Source organism: Bombina bombina, chromosome 6 (genome assembly GCF_027579735.1).
Source record: "Bombina bombina isolate aBomBom1 chromosome 6, aBomBom1.pri, whole genome shotgun sequence".
Taxonomy (NCBI): Eukaryota; Metazoa; Chordata; class Amphibia; order Anura; family Bombinatoridae; genus Bombina; species Bombina bombina.
Genome location: NC_069504.1, coordinates 742,038,509 through 742,056,663, shown reverse-complemented (window position 1 = coordinate 742,056,663; position 18,155 = coordinate 742,038,509). Strand labels below are relative to the sequence as shown.

At 40.8% G+C, this 18,155-nt stretch overlaps 1 protein-coding gene across 4 annotated transcripts in view; it reads left to right on the top strand.

The window, feature by feature from the left end:
* The window catches only part of ANK1 (ankyrin 1), a 789,047-nt gene that overhangs the window by 751,500 nt on the left and 19,392 nt on the right, over positions 1–18,155 (top strand). For 3 of the 4 annotated variants that reach the window (XM_053717995.1, XM_053717994.1, XM_053717996.1), the window contains one exon: positions 14,321–14,462. The exons of the other annotated variant lie outside the window; for it this stretch is intronic. In XM_053717995.1, the coding sequence (XP_053573970.1) occupies positions 14,321–14,419 (99 nt within the window). In that variant the 3' untranslated portion in view covers positions 14,420–14,462. The remainder of the gene's footprint in view (positions 1–14,320; positions 14,463–18,155) is intronic. 4 annotated transcript variants of the gene reach the window in all.

The window sequence follows — 18,155 nt, the reverse complement described above, 5'->3', positions numbered from 1 at the left end:
CCACTATTATACATTTTTAACCCTTAAACCTAAGTCTAACCCTAACACCCCTTAACTTAAATATAATTTAAATAAATCTAAATAAAATTACTATCATTACCTAAATAATTCCTATTTAAAACTAAATACTTTCCTATAAAATAAACCCTAAGCTAGCTACAATATAACTAATAGTTACATTGTAGCTAGCTTAGGGTTTATTTTTATTTTACAAGCAAGTTTGTATTTATTTTAACTAGGTAGAATAGTTACTAAATAGTTATTAACTATTTACTAACTACCTAGCAAAAATAAATACAAATTTACTTGTAAAATAAAACCTAACCTAAGTTACACTAACACCTAACACTACACTACAATGAAATAAATTACCTAAATTAAATACAATTAAATAAATTAAATACAATTAGCTAAATTAAAAACAAAACAAAACACTAAATTACAGAAAATAAAAAACAAATTACAAGATATTTAAACTAATTACACCTAATCTAAGAGCCCTATCAAAATAAAAAAGCCCCCCAAAATAAAAAAAAACCCTAACCTAAACTAAACTATCAATAGCCCTTAAAAGGGCCTTTTGCGGGGCATTGCCCCAAAGAAATCAGCTCTTTTACCGGAAAAAGAAATACAAACAACCCCCCCAACGTTAAAACCCACCACCCACACAACCAATCCCCAAAATAAAATCCTAACTAAAAAAACCTAAGCTCTCCATTGCCCTGAAAAGGGCATTTGGATGGGCATTGCCCTTAAAAGGGCATTTAGCTTTATTGCTGCCCAAAGCTCTAACCTAAAAATAAAACCCACCCAATACACCCTTAAAAATTACTAACACTAACCCCGAAGATCCACTTACCGGGAGAAGTCTTCATCCAAGCGGCAAGATGTCTTCAACGAAGCCGGCAGAAGTGGTCCTCCAGACGGGCAGAACTCTTCACCCAGACGGCATCTTCTATCTTCATCCTTCCGACGCGGAGCGGCTCCATCTTCAAGACATTCGGCGCGGAGCATCCTTTTCAATTGACGTTTTCTTGCTGAATGAAGGTACCTTTAAATGACATCATCCAAGATGGCGTCCCTTAGATTCCGATTGGCTGATAGAATTCTATCATCCAATCGGAATTAAGGTTGAAAAAATCCTATTGGCTGATTGCATCAGCCAATAGGATTTAACTTCAATCCTATTGGCTGATCCAATCAGCCATTAGGATTGAGCTCGCATTCTATTGGCTGTTCCAATCAGCCAATAGAATGCAAGCTCAATCCTATTGGCTAATTGGATCAGTCAATAGGATTTTTTCAACCTTAATTCCAATTGGCTGATAGAATTCTATCAACCAATCGGAACCTAAGGGACGCCATCTTGGATGACGTAATTTAAAGCAAGAAGACGTCGATTGAAAAGGATGCTCCGCGCCAGATGTCTTGAAGATGGAGCCGCTCCGCGTCGGAAGGATGAAGATAGAATATGCCGTCTGGGTGAAGACTTCTGCCTGTCTGGAGGACCACTTCTGCCGGCTTCGTTGAGGACATCTTGCCGGTAAATGGATCTTCGGGGGTTAGTGTTAGTATTTTTTAAGGGTGTATTGGGTGGGTTTTATTTTTAGGTTAGGGCTTTGGGCAGCAATAGGGCAATGCCCATCCAAATGCCCTTTTCAGGGCAATGGGGAGCTTAGGTTTTTTTTAGTTAGGGTTTTATTTGGGGGGTTGGTTGTGTGGGTGGTGGGTTTTACTGTTGGGGGTGTTGTTTGTATTTCTTTTTCAGGTAAAAGAGCTGATTTATTTGGGGTAATGCTCCGCAAAAGGCCCTTTTAAGGGCTATTGATAGTTTAGTTTAGTTTTTTTTTATTATTTTTGGGGGGCTTTTTTATTTTGATAGGGCTCTTAGATTAGGTGTAATTAGTTTAAATATCTTTTAATTTGTTTTTTATTTTCTATAATTTAGTGTTTGTTTTTGTAATTTAGCTAATTTTATTTAATTTATTTAATTGTATTTAATTTAGGTAAGTTATTTAATTGTAGTGTAGTGTTAGGTGTTAGTGTAACTTAGGTTAGGTTTTATTTTACAGGTAAATTTGTATTTATTTTAGCTAGGTAGTTAGTAAATAGTTAATAACTATTTAGTATCTATTCTACCTAGTTAAAATAAATACAAATTTACCTATAAAATAAAAATAAACCCTAAGCTAGCTACAATGTAACTATTAGTTATATTGTAGCTAGCTTAGGGTTTATTTTATAGGTAAGTATTTAGTTTTAAATAGGAATAATTTAGGTAATGATAGGAATTTTATTTAGATTTATTTAAATTATATTTAAGTTGGATCGATGTTAGGGTTAGACTTGGGTTTAAAGGGTTAATAAAGTTAGAATAGTTGCGGCGACGTTGGGGACAGCAGATTAGGGGTTAATAAATGTAGGTAGGTGGCGGCGATGTTGGGGGCAGCAGATTAGGGGTTAATAGGTATAATGTAGGTGGCGGCGATGTTAGGGGCGGCAGATTAGGGGTTAATAATATTTAACTAGTGTTTTTGCCGAGGCGGGCGTGCGGCGGTTCAGGGGTTAATATGTTTATTCTAGTGGCGGCGATGTCCGAAGCGGCAGATTAGGGGTAAATAAGTATAATGTAGGTGGCGGCGATGTTAGGGACAGCAGATTAGGGGTTAATAATATTTAACTAGTGTTTGCGAGGTGGGAGTGCGGCGGTTTAGGGGTTAATGTGTTTATTATAGTGGCGGCGATGTCGGGAGCGGCAGATTAGGGGTTAATAATTTTATTATAGTGTTTGCGATGCGGGAGGGCCTCGGTTTAGAGGTTAATAGGTAGTTTATGGGTGTTAGTCTATTTTTTAGCACTTTAGTTATGAGTTTTATGCTACAGCTTTGTAGCGTAAAACTAATAACTACTGACTTTAAAATGCGTTAGGAATCTTGGCGGTAGAGGGTGTACCGCTCACTTTTTGGCCTCCCAGGACAAACTCGTAATACCGGCGCTATGCAAGTCCTATTGAAAAAAGCCTTTACTAAATTTACGTAAGTTGCTTTGCGTTCAGGCCAAAAAAGTGTGCGGTGCCCCTAAACCTGCAAGACTCGTAATACCAGCGTGTGTAAAAAAGCTGGAAATGATAACGCTGCTTTTTTACCTTAACGCAAAACTTGTAACTTTATATGTGTGTGTATATATATAATTCATTAAAATTATGGCGGGAGAAAAAAAACTGAAATTAAAATCCTCCATGTCTCAAAATTAAATCAATGTAAATATTTGCATAGGAAATTAGCACATCTAGGCAAGATTCCCCAGAATTCTCTTGTGCATTGGTAACATTGTATATGAAGTATTTCTGGGGAAAAACAAGCAGGGAATCTTGCCTTGATGTGTTAATTTCCTATGCAAATATTTACATATTGCTCTCTCTCCCCCCTCTCTTTTGCTTTCTCTCTCCCCCTCTCTTTTGCTCTCTCTCCCCCTCTATTTTGCTTTCTCTCTCCCCCTCTCTTTTGCTCTCTCTCCCCCTCTCTTTTGCTCTCTCTCCCCCTCTCTTTTGCTCTCTCACCACCCTCTCTTTTGCTCTCTCTCCCCCTATCTTTTGCTTTCTCTCCCCCTATCTTTTGTGCTCTCTCTTGCTCCACCTCTCTTTTGCTCTCTCCCCTCTCTCTTTTGCTCTCTCTCCCTCCTCACTTTTGCTCTCTCTTCCCCTCACTTTTGCTCTCTCTCCCCCCTCACTTTTGCTCTCTTTCTTCCCCCCTCTCTTTTGTTCTCTTTCTTCCCCCCTCTCTTTTGTTCTCTCTCTCCCCCTCTCTTTTGTTCTCTCTCTCCCCCTTCTCTTTTGCTCTCTCTCTCCCCCTCTCTTTTGCTGTCTCTCTCCCCCCCTCTCTTTTGCTCTCTCTCTCTTCCCCCTCTCTTTTTACTCTCTCTCCCCCCCCTCTCTTTTGCTCTCTCTCCCCTCTCTTTTGCTCTTTTCACACTCTTTTGCTTTCTCTCCCCCCTCTCTCTTGCTTTCTCTCCCCCCTCTCTTTTGCTCTCTTTCTCCCCCCTCTCTTTTGCGCTCTCTTTCTCCCCCCTCTCTTTTGTGCTTTCTCTCCCCCCTCTCTTTTGCACTCTCTTTCTCTCCCACCCTCTTTTGCACTCTCTCTCTCCCCATCTCTTTTGCACTCTCTCTCTCCCCCCTCTCTTTTGTGCTCTCTCTCCCCCTCTCTTTTGTGCTCTCTCTACCCCCTCTCTTTTGCACTCGCTCTCTCCCCCTCTCTTTTGCTCTCTCTCTCTCCCCCTTCAATTTTGCTCTCTCTCTCCCCCCTCTCTTTCTCTCTCTTCCCCCTCTCTTTCTCTCTTTTGATCTCTCTCCCCCCCACTTTTGCTCTCTCCCCCCCACTTTTGCTCTCTCTCCCCCCTTCTCTTTTCCTCTTTCTCCCCCTCTTTTGCTTTCCCTCTCTCCCCCCTCTTTTGCTCTCTCTCTTTCCCCCCCTCTCTCTCTCCCCCCTCTCTCTCTCTCCCCCTCTCTCCCCCCTTTCCTTTGAGCTCTCTCCCCCCTCTCTTTTGCTCTCTCTTCCCCTCTCTTTTGCTCTCTCACCACCCTCTCTTTTGCTCTTTCTCCCCCTCTCTTTTGTGCTCTCTCTCGCTCCACCTCTCTTTTGCTCTCTCCCCCTCTCTTTTGCTCTCTCTCCCCCCTCACTTTTTCTCTCTTTCTTCCCCGATTGTTTTTTTTATATGTGTGTATATATATATATATATATATATATATATATATATATATATATATATATATATATATATATATATATATATATATACTAGTCCTAAAGCCCGTTTACACGGGCCATTTTTGGTCGTACAGTGGTCCCACCCCTGCTCTCTCTCCCCCCTCTCTTTTACTTTCTCTCTCCCCCCCTCACTTTTGCTCTCTTTCTTCCCCGATTGTTTTTTTTTATGCTCTCTCTTCCCCCTCTCTTTCTCTCTTTTCCTCTCTCTCTCCCCCCTCTCTTTCTCTCTTTTCCTCTCTCTCTCCCCCCACTTTTGCTCTCTCCCCTCTCCCTCTCTCTCCCCCTTCTCTTTTACTCTCTCCCCCCCCTTCTCTTTTCCTCTCTCCCCCCCTCTTTTTCTCTCTCTCTTTCCCCCTCTCTCTCTCCCTCCTCTGTTTTGCTCTCTCCCCCCTTTCCTTTGAGCTCTCTCCCCCCCTCTCTTTTGCTCTCTCTCCCCTCTCTCTTTTGCGCTCTCTCTCCCCCTCTCTTTTGCTCTCTCTCCCCCTCTCTTTTGCTCTTTCTCTCCCCCCTCTCTTTTGCTCTCTCTCTCTTTTGCTCTCTCTCTCTCTCTTTCCCCTCTCTTTTGCTCTCTCTCTTCTCCCCTCTCTTTTTCTCTCTCGCCCTCTCTTTTGCTCTCTCTCTACCCATCTCGTTTGCTCTCTCTCTCCCCCTCTCTTTTGCTCTCTCTCCCCTCTCTTTTGCTCTCTCTCCCCTCTTTTTTGCTCTCTCTCCCCTCTCTTTTGCTCTCTCTCCCCTATCTTTTGCTCTCTCTCCCCTATCTTTTGCTCTCTCTCCCCTATCTTTTGCTCTCTCTCCCCTCTCTTTTGCTCTCTCTCCCCTCTCTTTTGCTCTCCCTCCCCTCTCTTTTGCTCTCCCTCCCCTCTCTTTTGCTCTCTTTCCCCTCTCTTTTGCACTTTCCCCTCTCTTTTGCTTTTCCCCTCTCTTTTGCTCTTTCCCCTCTCTTTTTCTCTCTCCTACTCTCTTTTGATCTCTCTCTCTCACACGATCATGACTGGCCCAGCCCCCGCCACCCCTCTGGCCACGTCCACTCCCGACCACCTTTGTCACGCCACGGGCAGCAGATCAGGTAGACTCTAAGGCCAGGTGTGTTTGTCCTTGCGCTGTCTACTACTGCGCATGACAGCCCTCGGACAAAAACACTTGGGCTTTTCTATTATAATATAGGATATATATTGCTGTGTAAAATGAGCTGCTGATTAGTTTTTAAATAAAATGACAACTATGTTTTCTGTATTATGCAAATCAATACACTGCAAAGAGATAACAAAGGAATAAAGCCATACAATGTACTGCTAATCTATTTTGTTACATAGTTTTACTATAGGGAGAAAAATAATATAATAACAATTCTAAATAATAGGAAACAAAATAGTATACATATTTATTAGTTGTATAAGTGATAGTCCACACTTATTTCTTTATGGTAGTCATTCTTCTAATAACGGGTCAATTAAATTGTGTTGGCATTTTGTAAAGATGTTTGTTTATTTATCTCTCCTCCGCAGTAAGCGTTATTTCTTCTGTTAAGTGTGATCAGTCCACGGGTCATCATTACTTGTGGGATATTAACTGCTCCCCTACAGGAAGTGCAAGAGGATTCACCCAGCAGAGTTGCTATATAGCTCCTCCCCTCTACGTCACCCCCAGTCATTCTCTTGCACCCAACGACTAGATAGGATGTGTGAGAGGACTATGGTGATATATTTAGTTTTTATATCTTCAATCAAAAGTTTGTTATTTTATAATAGCACCGGAGTGTGTTATTCCTTCTCTGGTAGAATTTGAAGAAGAATCTACCTGAGTTTTTCTATGATTTTAGCCGGAGTAGTTAAGATCATATTGCTGTTTCTCGGCCATCTGAGGAGTGAGGTAAACTTCAGATCAGGGGACAGCAGGCAGATTAATCTGCAAAGAGGTATGTAGCAGTTTATTATTTTCTGACATGGAATTGATGAGAAAATCCTGCCATACCGTTATAATGTAAACTCAGCCTTGAATGCAGTAGATGTAGCTGATATCAGGCTGTCATGTATGTATATTTTACACTTCAGTTTTCTGGGAAATTGTACTTCTCTGGCTTTTAAACTGTATACATAGACGTAACCTATTTTGCAGGGACTTGCAATAGGTTTTAAATGACAATTAATTATTGAGGTAAAATGTTTTTTTTGCTGGCATGTAAAAACGTTTTTTTTCTCTGAGGTACTGGGTGAAAAAATGTTTTGGGCACTTTTTTTCCACTTGGCAATAGTTTTGATTTAAATTAGAGCAGTTCACTGATCCCTCTCACTGTTATGTGTGTGGGGGAGGGGCCATTTTGGTGCTTTCACTATGCATCAGAAAAACTCAGTCAGAGGTTCATTTTCTTCCTGCATGATCCGGTTCATCTCTACAGAGTTCAGGGATCTCAAGAGTCTTTTTTGAGGGAAGTAATCATACAGCAGAGCTGTGCTGATTGTATTGACTGTGATATAAAAAACGTTTATTTGTGTATTTTTTTTCTGCTGCCTGGGTTAGTTATCATTTGCTGAGGGGAACAATCCTTTGCTAAAACTGTATATTCTGACAAAGATTGATGCTATAACTTAATTATTTTATCTGTTATAATATTTTTCTGTGCTTCTTAAAGGCACAGTTCGTTTTCATATTATTTGTAAATTACTTTGAAAAGTATTTCCAAGTTGCTGTTTATTTGCTAGTGTGTTAAACATGTCTGATTCAGAGGAAGATATCTGTGCTATATGTGTTAATGCCAAAGTGGAGCCCAATAGAAATTTATGTACTAAATGTATTGATGCTACTTTAAAAAATAGTCAATCTGTACAAATTGAACATATTTCACCAAACAACGAGGGGAGAGTTATGCCGACTAACTCGCCTCACGTGTCAGTACCTGCATCTCCCGCTCAGGAGGTGCGTGATATTGTAGCGCCGAGTGCATCTGGGCGGCCATTACAAATCACATTACAAGATATGGCTACTGTTATGACTGAAGTTTTGGCTAAACTACCAGAACTAAGAGGTAAACGTGATCACTCTGGGATGAGAACAGAGTGCGCTGATAATGCAAGGGCCATGTCTGATACTGCGTCACAGTTTGCAGAACATGAAGACGGAGAGCTTCATTCTGTGGGTGACGGTTCTGATCCAAATAAACTGGACTCAGACATTTCAAATTTTAAATTTAAGCTTGAGAACCTCCGTGTGTTACTAGGGGAGGTATTAGCGGCTCTGAATGATTGTAACACAGTTGCAATCCCAGAAAAAATGTGTAGGTTGGATAAATATTTTGCGGTACCGACGAGTACTGACGTTTTTCCTATACCTAAGAGACTTACTGACATTGTTACTAAGGAGTGGGATAGACCCGGTGTGCCTTTCTCACCCCCTCCTATATTCAGAAAAATGTTTCCAATAGACGCCGCCACACGGGACTTATGGCAAATGGTCCCTAAGGTGGAGGGGCAGTTTCTACTTTAGCTAAGCGTACCACTATCCCAGTGGAGGATAGCTGTGCTTTTTCAGATCCAATGGATAAAAAATTAGAGGGTTACCTTAAGAAAATGTTTGTTTAACAAGGGTTTATATTGCAACCTCTTGCATGTATTGCGCCTGTCACGGCTGCAGCAGCATTTTGGTTTGAGTCTCTGGAAGAGACACTTCAATCATCCACACTAGATGACATCACACACAAACTTAAATTCCTTAAGTTAGCTAATTCATTTATTTCAGATGCCGTAGTACATTTAACTAAACTTGCGGCTAAAAATTCAGGATTCGCCATTCAGGCACGCAGAGCTCTGTGGCTAAAATCCTGGTCAGCTGATGTTACGTCTAAATCTAAATTGCTTAATATTCCTTTCAAAGGGCAGACCTTATTCGGGCCCGGCTTGAAAGAGATTATTGATGACATTACAGGAGGTAAAGGTCATGCCCTGCCTCAGGACAAGGCCAAAGCCAAGGCTAGACAGTCCAATTTTCGTTCCTTTCGTAATTTCAAAGCAGGAGCAGCATCAACTTCCTCTGCACCAAAACAGGAAGGAGCTGTTGCTCGCTACAGACAAGGCTGGAAACCTAACCAGTCCTGGAACAGGGGCAAACAGGCCAGAAAACCTGCTGCTGCCCCTAAGACAGCATGAATTGAGGGCCCCCCGATCCGGGACCGGATCTAGTGGGGGGCAGGACTTTCCCTCTTCGCCCAGGCTTGGGCAAGAGATGTTCAGGATCCCTGGGCGTTAGAGATCATATCTCAGGGATAACTTCTGGACTTCAAATCCTCTCCCCCAAGAGGGAGATTTCATCTGTCAAGGTTGTCAACAAACCTAACAAAGAAGGAAGCGTTTCTACGCTGCGTACAAGATCTTTTATTAATGGGATGTGATCCATCCAGTTCCGCGGTTGGAACAAGGACAAGGGTTTTACTCAAATCTGTTTGTAGTTCCCAAAAAAGAGGGAACCTTCAGGCCAATCTTGGATTTAAAGATCCTAAACAAATTCCTAAGAGTTCCATCGTTCAAGATGGAAACTATTCGAACAATTTTGCCCATGATCCAAGAGGGTCAGTACTTGACCACAGTGGATTTAAAGGATGCTTACCTTCACATACCGATTCACAGAAGTCATTACCGGTATCTAAGGTTTGCCTTTTTAGACAGGCATTACCAGTTTGTAGCTCTTCCATTCGGACTGGCTACGGCTCCAAGAATCTTCACAAAGGTTCTGGGCACTCTTCTGGCGGTACTAAGACCGCGAGGAATTTCAGTAGCTCCGTACTTAGACGACATACTGATACAAGCGTCAAGCTTTCAAACTGCCAAATCTCATACAGAGATAGTACTGGCATTTCTAAGGTCGCATGGATGGAAAGTGAACGAAGAGAAAAGTTCTCTCTTTCCACTCACAAGAGTTCCCTTCCTGGGGACTCTGATAGATTCTGTAGAAATGAAGATTTACCTGACAGAGGACAGGTTAACAAAACTTCAAAGTGCATGCCGTGTCCTTCATTCCATTCAAGAGACCAGAAATTCTCTTCTATGGTGGCTTTATCGGCCACATCTGTCCAGGGGAATGCCATTCAGCAGGCCAGACTGGTCAATTGTAACAACAGACGCCAGCCTACTAGGTTGGGGCGCTGTCTGGAATTCTCTGAAGGCTCAGGGACTATGGAATCAGGAGGAGAGTCTTCTTCCAATAAACATTCTGGAATTGAGAGCAGTCCTCAATGCTCTTCTGGCTTGGCCCCAGTTAGCAACTCGGGGGTTCATCAGGTTCCAGTCGGGACAACATCACGACTGTAGCTTATATCAACCATCAGGGAGGGACAAGAAGCTCCCTAGCAATGATGGAAGTATCGGAAGATAATTCGCTGGGCAGAGTCTCACTCTTGCCACCTGTCTGCAATCCACATCCCGGGAGTGGAGAACTGGGAGGCGGATTTCTTAAGTCGTCAGACTTTTCATCCGGGGGAGTGGGAACTTCATCCAGAGGTCTTTGCCCAAATACTTCGACGTTGGGGCAAACCAGAGATAGATCTCATGGCGTATCGACAGAACGCCAAGCTTCCGCGCTACGGGTCCAGATCCAGGGATCCGGGAGCGGTCCTGATAGATGCCTTGACAGCACCATGGACCTTCAGGATGGCTCATGTGTTTTCCACCTTTCCCGATGCTTCCTCGATTGATTGCCAGAATCAAACAGGAGAAAGCATCAGTGATTCTAATAGCGCCTGCATGGCCACGCAGGACTTGGTATACAGATCTGGTGGACATGTCATTCTGTCCACCTTGGTCGTTACCCTCTGAAACAGGACCTTCTGATTCAGGGTCCTTTCAAACATCAAAATCTAACTTCTCTGAAGCTGACTGCTTGGAAATTGAACGCTTGATCTTATCAAAGCGTGGTTTTTCTGAGTCAGTTATTGATACCTTAATACAGGCTAGGAAGCCTGTTACCAGGAAAGATTTACCATAAAATATGGCGTAAATACCTATATTGGGTGCGAATCCAAAGGTTACTCTTGGAGTAAGGTTAGGATTCCTAGGATATTGTCTTTTCTACAAGAAGGTTTAGAAAAGGGGTTATCCGCTAGTTCCTTAAAGGGACAGATCTCAGCTCTGTCCCTTTCTGTTACACAAGCGTCTGTCAGAAGTTCCAGACGTTCAGGCTTTTTGTCAGGCTTGGCCAGGATTAAACCTGTGTTTAAAGCTGTGGCTCCACCATGGAGTTTAAACCTTGTTCTTAACGTTTTACAGGGTGTTCCGTTTGAACCCCTTCATTCCATTGATATAAAGTTGTTATCTTGGAAAGTTCTATTTTTAATGGCTATTTCCTCGGCTCGAAGAGTCTCTGAGTTATCAGCCTTACATTGTGATTCTCCTTATTTGATTTTTCACTCGGATAAGGTAGTTCTGCGTACTAAGCCTGGGTTCTTACCTAAGGTAGTCACTAACAGGAATATCAATCAGGAGATTGTTGTTCCATCCTTGTGCCCAATCCTTCTTCGAGGAAGGAACGTCTTTTGCACAATCTGGATGTAGTTCGTGCCCTTAAATTTATTTTCAGGCAACTAAAGATTTTCGACAAACGTCTTCCCTGTTTGTCGTTTACTCTGGTCCAGAGGAGAGGTCAAAAAGCTTCTGCTACCTCTCTCTCTTTTTGGCTTCGTAGCATAATTCGTTTAGCTTATGAGACTGCTGGACAGCAGCCTCCTGAAAGAATTACAGCTCATTCCACTAGAGCTGTGGCTTCCACTTGGGCCTTTAAGAATGAGGCCTCTGTTTGAACAGATTTGCAAGGCTGCAACTTGGTCTTCGCTTCATACTTTTTCCAAATTTTACAAATTTGACACTTTTGCTTCCTCGGAGGCTATTTTTGGGAGAAAGGTTCTTCAGGCAGTGGTTCCTTCTGTATAAAGAGCCTGCCTATCCCTCCCGTCATCCGTGTACTTTTGCTTTGGTATTGGTATCCCACAAGTAATGATGACCCGTGGACTGATCACACTTAACAGAAGAAAACATAATTTATGCTTACCTGATAAATTCCTTTCTTCTGTAGTGTGATCAGTCCACGGCCCGCCCTGTTTTTTAAGGCAGGTAAATATTTTTTAAAATTATACTCCAGTCACCACTACACCCTTGGCTTCTCCTTTCTCGTTGGTCCTTGGTCGAATGACTGGAGGTGACGTAGAGGGGAGGAGCTATATAGCAACTCTCTGCTGGGTGAATCCTCTTGCACTTCCTGTAGGGGAGCAGTTAATATCCCACAAGTAATGATGACCCGTGGACTGATCACACTACAGAAGAAAGGAATTTATCAGGTAAGCATAAATTATGTTTTTTCAAGTCTTGCAGATCCAAGTGTTTGAAATGCTATGTGTGTTGCTAGAATAGAATACAAAGATTCCACATACCTTTTTGACCTTATTTTTATGCTTGGTGTGAAAATTTCTGAAGTAATATGTAACAAGATAGCTGCAATTTCTGGCACAGTGGCTAAAATGTGTACCACACACTCTCATACAACACACACACCACTCTCATACAACACACACACACTCTCATACAACCCCCACACACACACACTCTCATACAACACACACACACACTCTCATACAACACACTCACACACTCTCATACAACACACAGCACACACTCTCATACAACACACACACACTCTCATACAACACACACACACACTCTCTTACAACACACACACACACTCTCATACAACACACACTCTCATACAACACACACACACTCTCATACACACACACACACCACACTCTCATACAACACACACACACTCTCATACAACACACACACTCTCTCATACAACACACACACTCTCTCATACAACACACATACTCTCTCTCATACAACACACATACTCTCTCTCATACAACACACACACACACACTCTCATACAACACACACTATCATACAACACACACACACTCTCATACAACACACACGCACTCTCATACAACACACACGCACTCTCATACAACACACACGCACTCTCATACAACACACACGCACTCTCATACAACACACACGCACTCTCATACAACACACACGCACTCTCATACAACACACACGCACTCTCATACAACACACACACACACTCTCATACAACACACACACACACACTCTCATACAACACACACACCACTCTCTCATACAACACACACACACTCTCTCATACAACACACACACACTCTCATACAACACACACACTCTCATACAACACACACACTCTCACACAACACACACACACACTCTCACACAACACACACACTCACTCTCATACAACACACACTCACTCTCATACAACACACACTCACTCTCATACAACACACACTCACTCTCATACAAAATACACCGACAATCTCATACAACACACACTCTCATACAACACACACTCTCATACAACACACACTCTCATACAACACACACTCTCACTACAACACACACTCTCCTACAACACACACTCTCCTACAACACACACTCTCCTACAACACACACACTCTTATACAACACACACACACTCTTATACAACACACACACACTCTCATACAACACACACACACTCTCATACAACACACACACACACACTCTCATACAACACACACACACACACTTTCTCACACACACACACACACCACATACTCTTACACAACACACAAAAGCTGCGGGCCGAGTAAACTTGGTGTTGCGACCCAGTAATGTGCCCCGACCCGTGGTTTTAAAAACTCTGGGCTAGAAGATCTTGTAAGGTCAGAACTGGGTTAAATTACCCCTCACCCTTTCTCATTTTTTAAAACAACTCAAAAGATTACACACATTATTTAAAATTCCAGGAATGCAGTTTGACGTGTTATATTTAACATTTTAGGTTCAATTACTTAGTAATTCCCCAGTCTCCCTATTTTTCACTAAAGGGACATGAAACCCACATTTTTTTCTATTCATGATTCAGATACATGCAACATTTGTTAGCAAATTTCCAAGTTTGCTCTGTTAACAATTTTGCTTTGTCTTGTATTCTTTCTTGAAGTAGCAGAAATGCACTTCTGGAACTAGCTGACCACATTGGTAAGCCAATTACAAGAGGCTATATGTGCAACCACCAATCAGCAGCTAGCTCCTGTCTACCTTGGTATACTTAAGGATACGCAAGAGAACAAAGCAAATTAGATAAAATAAGTAAAGTTTGAAATTTGTTTAGTAATTGGATGCTCTATCTGCATCATGAAAGGGACAATTTTGGGTTTCATGCCTCTTAAAAGTATGGTTTATTAGCTATTCTCTTATCCTTCTTTTTTCTCTTGTTCCCTTTATTATCTCTCTTTGGTTATCCATGTGTCATTAATCCTCGCCTCTCATTCTTTCCTGTTCTTTTTGCCTTAATATTGTTTCATCATTTTTCATTCGACCCTCTTTCTCTTTCAATTTTGTCACCATCTACCCTTCTTGTGTCTGTGTCTTCAATGTCACTTTGTCGTTTCGTATTCCTGTATCCCTTGTTAATGCGTCCCCTTTCCGGGCTGCCCCTATCAGGCAGAGGACGAGCGTGATTCTATAAGGTCAGAGATCGGAGACGGGAGAAAAGGGGCACAGATTGTGAAAAGAGCCGGTACCAAACGGGTGCATCAATGAGACCCTAAAACTGGGACACCCAAAAAAACTGGGATAAACCCAGGTAACACTCCAAAAAAACTGTGACTCCCCCAGGTAACATCAAATAACTATGACCCTTCACAAATAACATACCAAAAATAACTTGGAGACTCAATCACAACCCAAAATAACAATCCTATGTTTGACCCACATAAAATAAGAACATTGCAAACTAACACTAACAGGTGTGAGACTTTGTTATGCATCATATTCATATAAAAGTGGCCTCCCTTTACTGTTTTTTTAATTCTAATCAGTGTTTGTTGCTATTTGTCTGTAAATATGTAAACATTTACTGTAAAGTGAGGGAGTATTGTTAGGTTTGATGTTCAGAATAGAGATTGAGGGAGCACTAATGATATCAGCCCACTGATAATTGTTTTATTTATTATTTGCACTAAGGTCCCTATACCAGCTAGGTCCAAAAGACAGTTCTGTTAAAATGAATGTAAACTTTAATGAATTAAAGTCCAGTATCAAATAATACTCTTAAAAACAGGGGAACTTTAATTCATTATAGTTTACAAAGACACGTATTTTTTAAATATACTTACGGTGCACATAACGCCGATCCTCCCCCCACAGCTCCTGCTTTCTTTAGCATAATGACGAATCGTTGTGTGCCCCACAAGCTGGACGCCAAAGGGGGCACACCACAATTGGAGGAAGCCGGATTCATCATCGTTCTGCTTATGAAAGCAGGAGCTGCGGGCGGAGGATCGGCGGTATGTTTACCATAAAGCAATGGTAAATATTTTTAAAAAAAGCATGTTTGTAAACTTTAATGAATTAAAGTGCCGCTGTTTTTAAGAGTATTAGAATTTGATACTGGGCTTTAATTCATTGAAGTTTACATTCACTTTAATAATAAACCTTTGCTTAGCAGTAGATCGTAAAAGAGATTTCCCTGCTTTCTCCAACTGCCAATGATGAAATGGCTCAGCTTTCAAACAAATATGTAACATTATATTCCAGTTTAGTAGAAAATCTTGGTTATCTTGTGCTTTGCAAGTGGCTTTATAGTACTTAAAGGGATATGAAACCGCACCTCTGTAGTAAAAACAAATATGTTAACGTAAACATAAAAAGAAACAGATTGTGTAAAAAGCAATCAACTTACTTATTTTCTTGCAAAATGAGCACTTAGAATCTCTCATTGTAGCCACTGCCCTCAGGGAGATAAGAGAAAAGACATGTTTTGAACTTAAGTTGCATTCTGCCTCTTTTGCGCATGAACAAAACACACTGTCTCTCTCGCATTATCAAAATTTTAAACCAGCTCAAGTTACTCTAGAAGATTTATGCGATTAAGCAAGATAAGCCTTTCTGTAGAGTTCCCAGTCTCCTTGTAGGGCTGTGACAAGAAGTAATGGGCATTGCACAAATAAAAATAGACAAAAAGAAATAAAAGGTAAAATCCTTTTAAAATAATGAATAATACATATTGCAATGATTTCTATTAAGCATAACCCACTGCTTAATGCTTTTTTATTACAACAGTGAAACAACCTGTTTAATATCCCTTTAAACACAGTCGTTTGCATGGCGAGAATTGCACAGTATTATTTTTTTTGTTTTATTATTTTCTTTAATTTTTCAAAAACAACGTTCAAGTGAAGTGAAAGTAAGTGCAATACTACAAACATTTTCATCATTATTCGTAGCATTAGGTACAGCAAAACCTTAAATATTGCCAAATCTGAAGTCTGCTGCTATATCTAATTTATCTACTGATAAAAAAACCTTAGACTTTATTTATCTAATGTGAATTCAGGTTCTCAGAACATTTATACAGCTGAGAGACTATACAATGATGAGGCGGCCTGGGCTCCACCAACAGCTAAGAGAATCAAGTAATCTCAATGATAAAGGGACAGTAAAGTCAAAATGTAACTTTCATGATTAAGATAGAGCATGCCATTTTAAACAACTTTGCAATTTATTCTGTTATCAAATTTGCTTTGTTCTCCTGATATCCTTTGTTGAAGAGTAAAGCTAGGTGGATTGATAGGAGTTTAGGAATCTGCATGTGTCTATAGCAGTCTATGACATAGCTTAGTTATGAACAATGTTGCAAACAATGCTGCCGGATGGCTTAAGACACGTGCATGCTCCTGAGCTCATCTAGGATTTCCTTTTAACAAAGCGAACAACAAGAGAACTAGGCAAAATTGATAACAACCGTAAATTGGAACGTTGTTTAAAATGTCATGCTCTATCCAACCCATTTAAGTTAAATTTTGACTTTATTGCACCTTTAACATCAAGGTAGTTTTGAGTTTGGTATCATTGCAAGAAAAGGTGCACTACTATGAAATAACTATCCATCCTTTGGTGATATCATAAACTACATGTGTTTAAGTTAGATTCAGGCTACTGGTGTGGAACATTCCCCTATTCCCAGTAATGTTTTAAGCTAATTTGGATCCTATTCTATGGTTACATATAATTTGTGTCTTTCCTCATAGTTATAGTGAATTTGCTCCAATTGTAGGATATAGGTGACCAGGTTGACCCATTGTGAAAGGGATGGGGTGTGGGACTTCTTCCATTATATAAAGATTAGTTTCTTTGCACCTTTGTTTACCATGATCTTAAAAAGTGCCTGTCCAAATGAGCAAGGCTTTTTTGTCTTGCCATGTATTAAAAACATTACTGGAGATTTAGCTATAGTGCAGTTAAGTTTTCCAGTAATATGGTAAAAGTGTCCCAGTATTTTTTGATAGCCTGACATTCCCACTAGATATGTAGTAGAGTTTATGTAGTAGAGTTCCCCTCTCCCTATAACTTACATAACAGTTTCATTTAAATCCATAAGAAAACAACTTCAAGCAACTTTTTATATGTTCATTGGAGTTGATCTCTTGAAATCCCATTTGACCTTTTTTCAATGTTAAAATGTTTGTTTATACTTAGTCCATACATAAAAGGAACGCGCAACCCAAAATGTTTCCTTCATGATTCAGATAGAACATACCATTTTACAACTTTCTACTTTTAGTATCTAATTTACTTTTAGTATCTAATTTATTTTTAGTATCTAATTTGCTTAGTTCTCTTGGTATCCTTTTCAATACAGGATACCAAGACAATGAAGCAGTCCCTAATTCCCTATATGAGATGGACAGTCCCTAATTCTTAACTCTCTGAGACAGCCATATATCTCGATTTGCAGAATTTCTCTTAGCCCAGCCCATATATGTCCACCGACCAACCAGACATGTCTTTGTGTCTGTGAGTTTATTTTTATGTGTGTGAGTCTGTGTGAAAAAAAAATTTGTGTGTGAGATTATTTTTATGTGTTAGTCTGTTTGAAAAAAGTGTGTTTGTGTGTGAGATAGAATATGGGTGTGTGCGAGAGCATTAGTATGTGTGTGAAAGAGAATATGTGTGTGTGTGTGCGAGAGCGTTAGTGTGTGTGAGAGAGAGTATGCGTGTGTGTGTGAGAGTGTTAGTGTGTGTGTGTGTGCGACAGCATTAGTGTGGTGTGAGAGAGTATGTGTGTGTGAGCATGAGTGTGAGAGCGTTAGTGTGTGTGAGAGAATATGTGTCTGTGTGAGAGAGAGCGTTAGTGTGTGTGAGAACATTAGTGTATGTGTGAGAGAGAATATGTGTGTGTGTGTGAGCGTTAGTATGTGTGAGAGAGAATGTGTGTGTGTGTGTGTGAGAGAGAGAGCGTTAGTGTGTGTGTGAGAGTATGTGTGTGTGTGTGTGT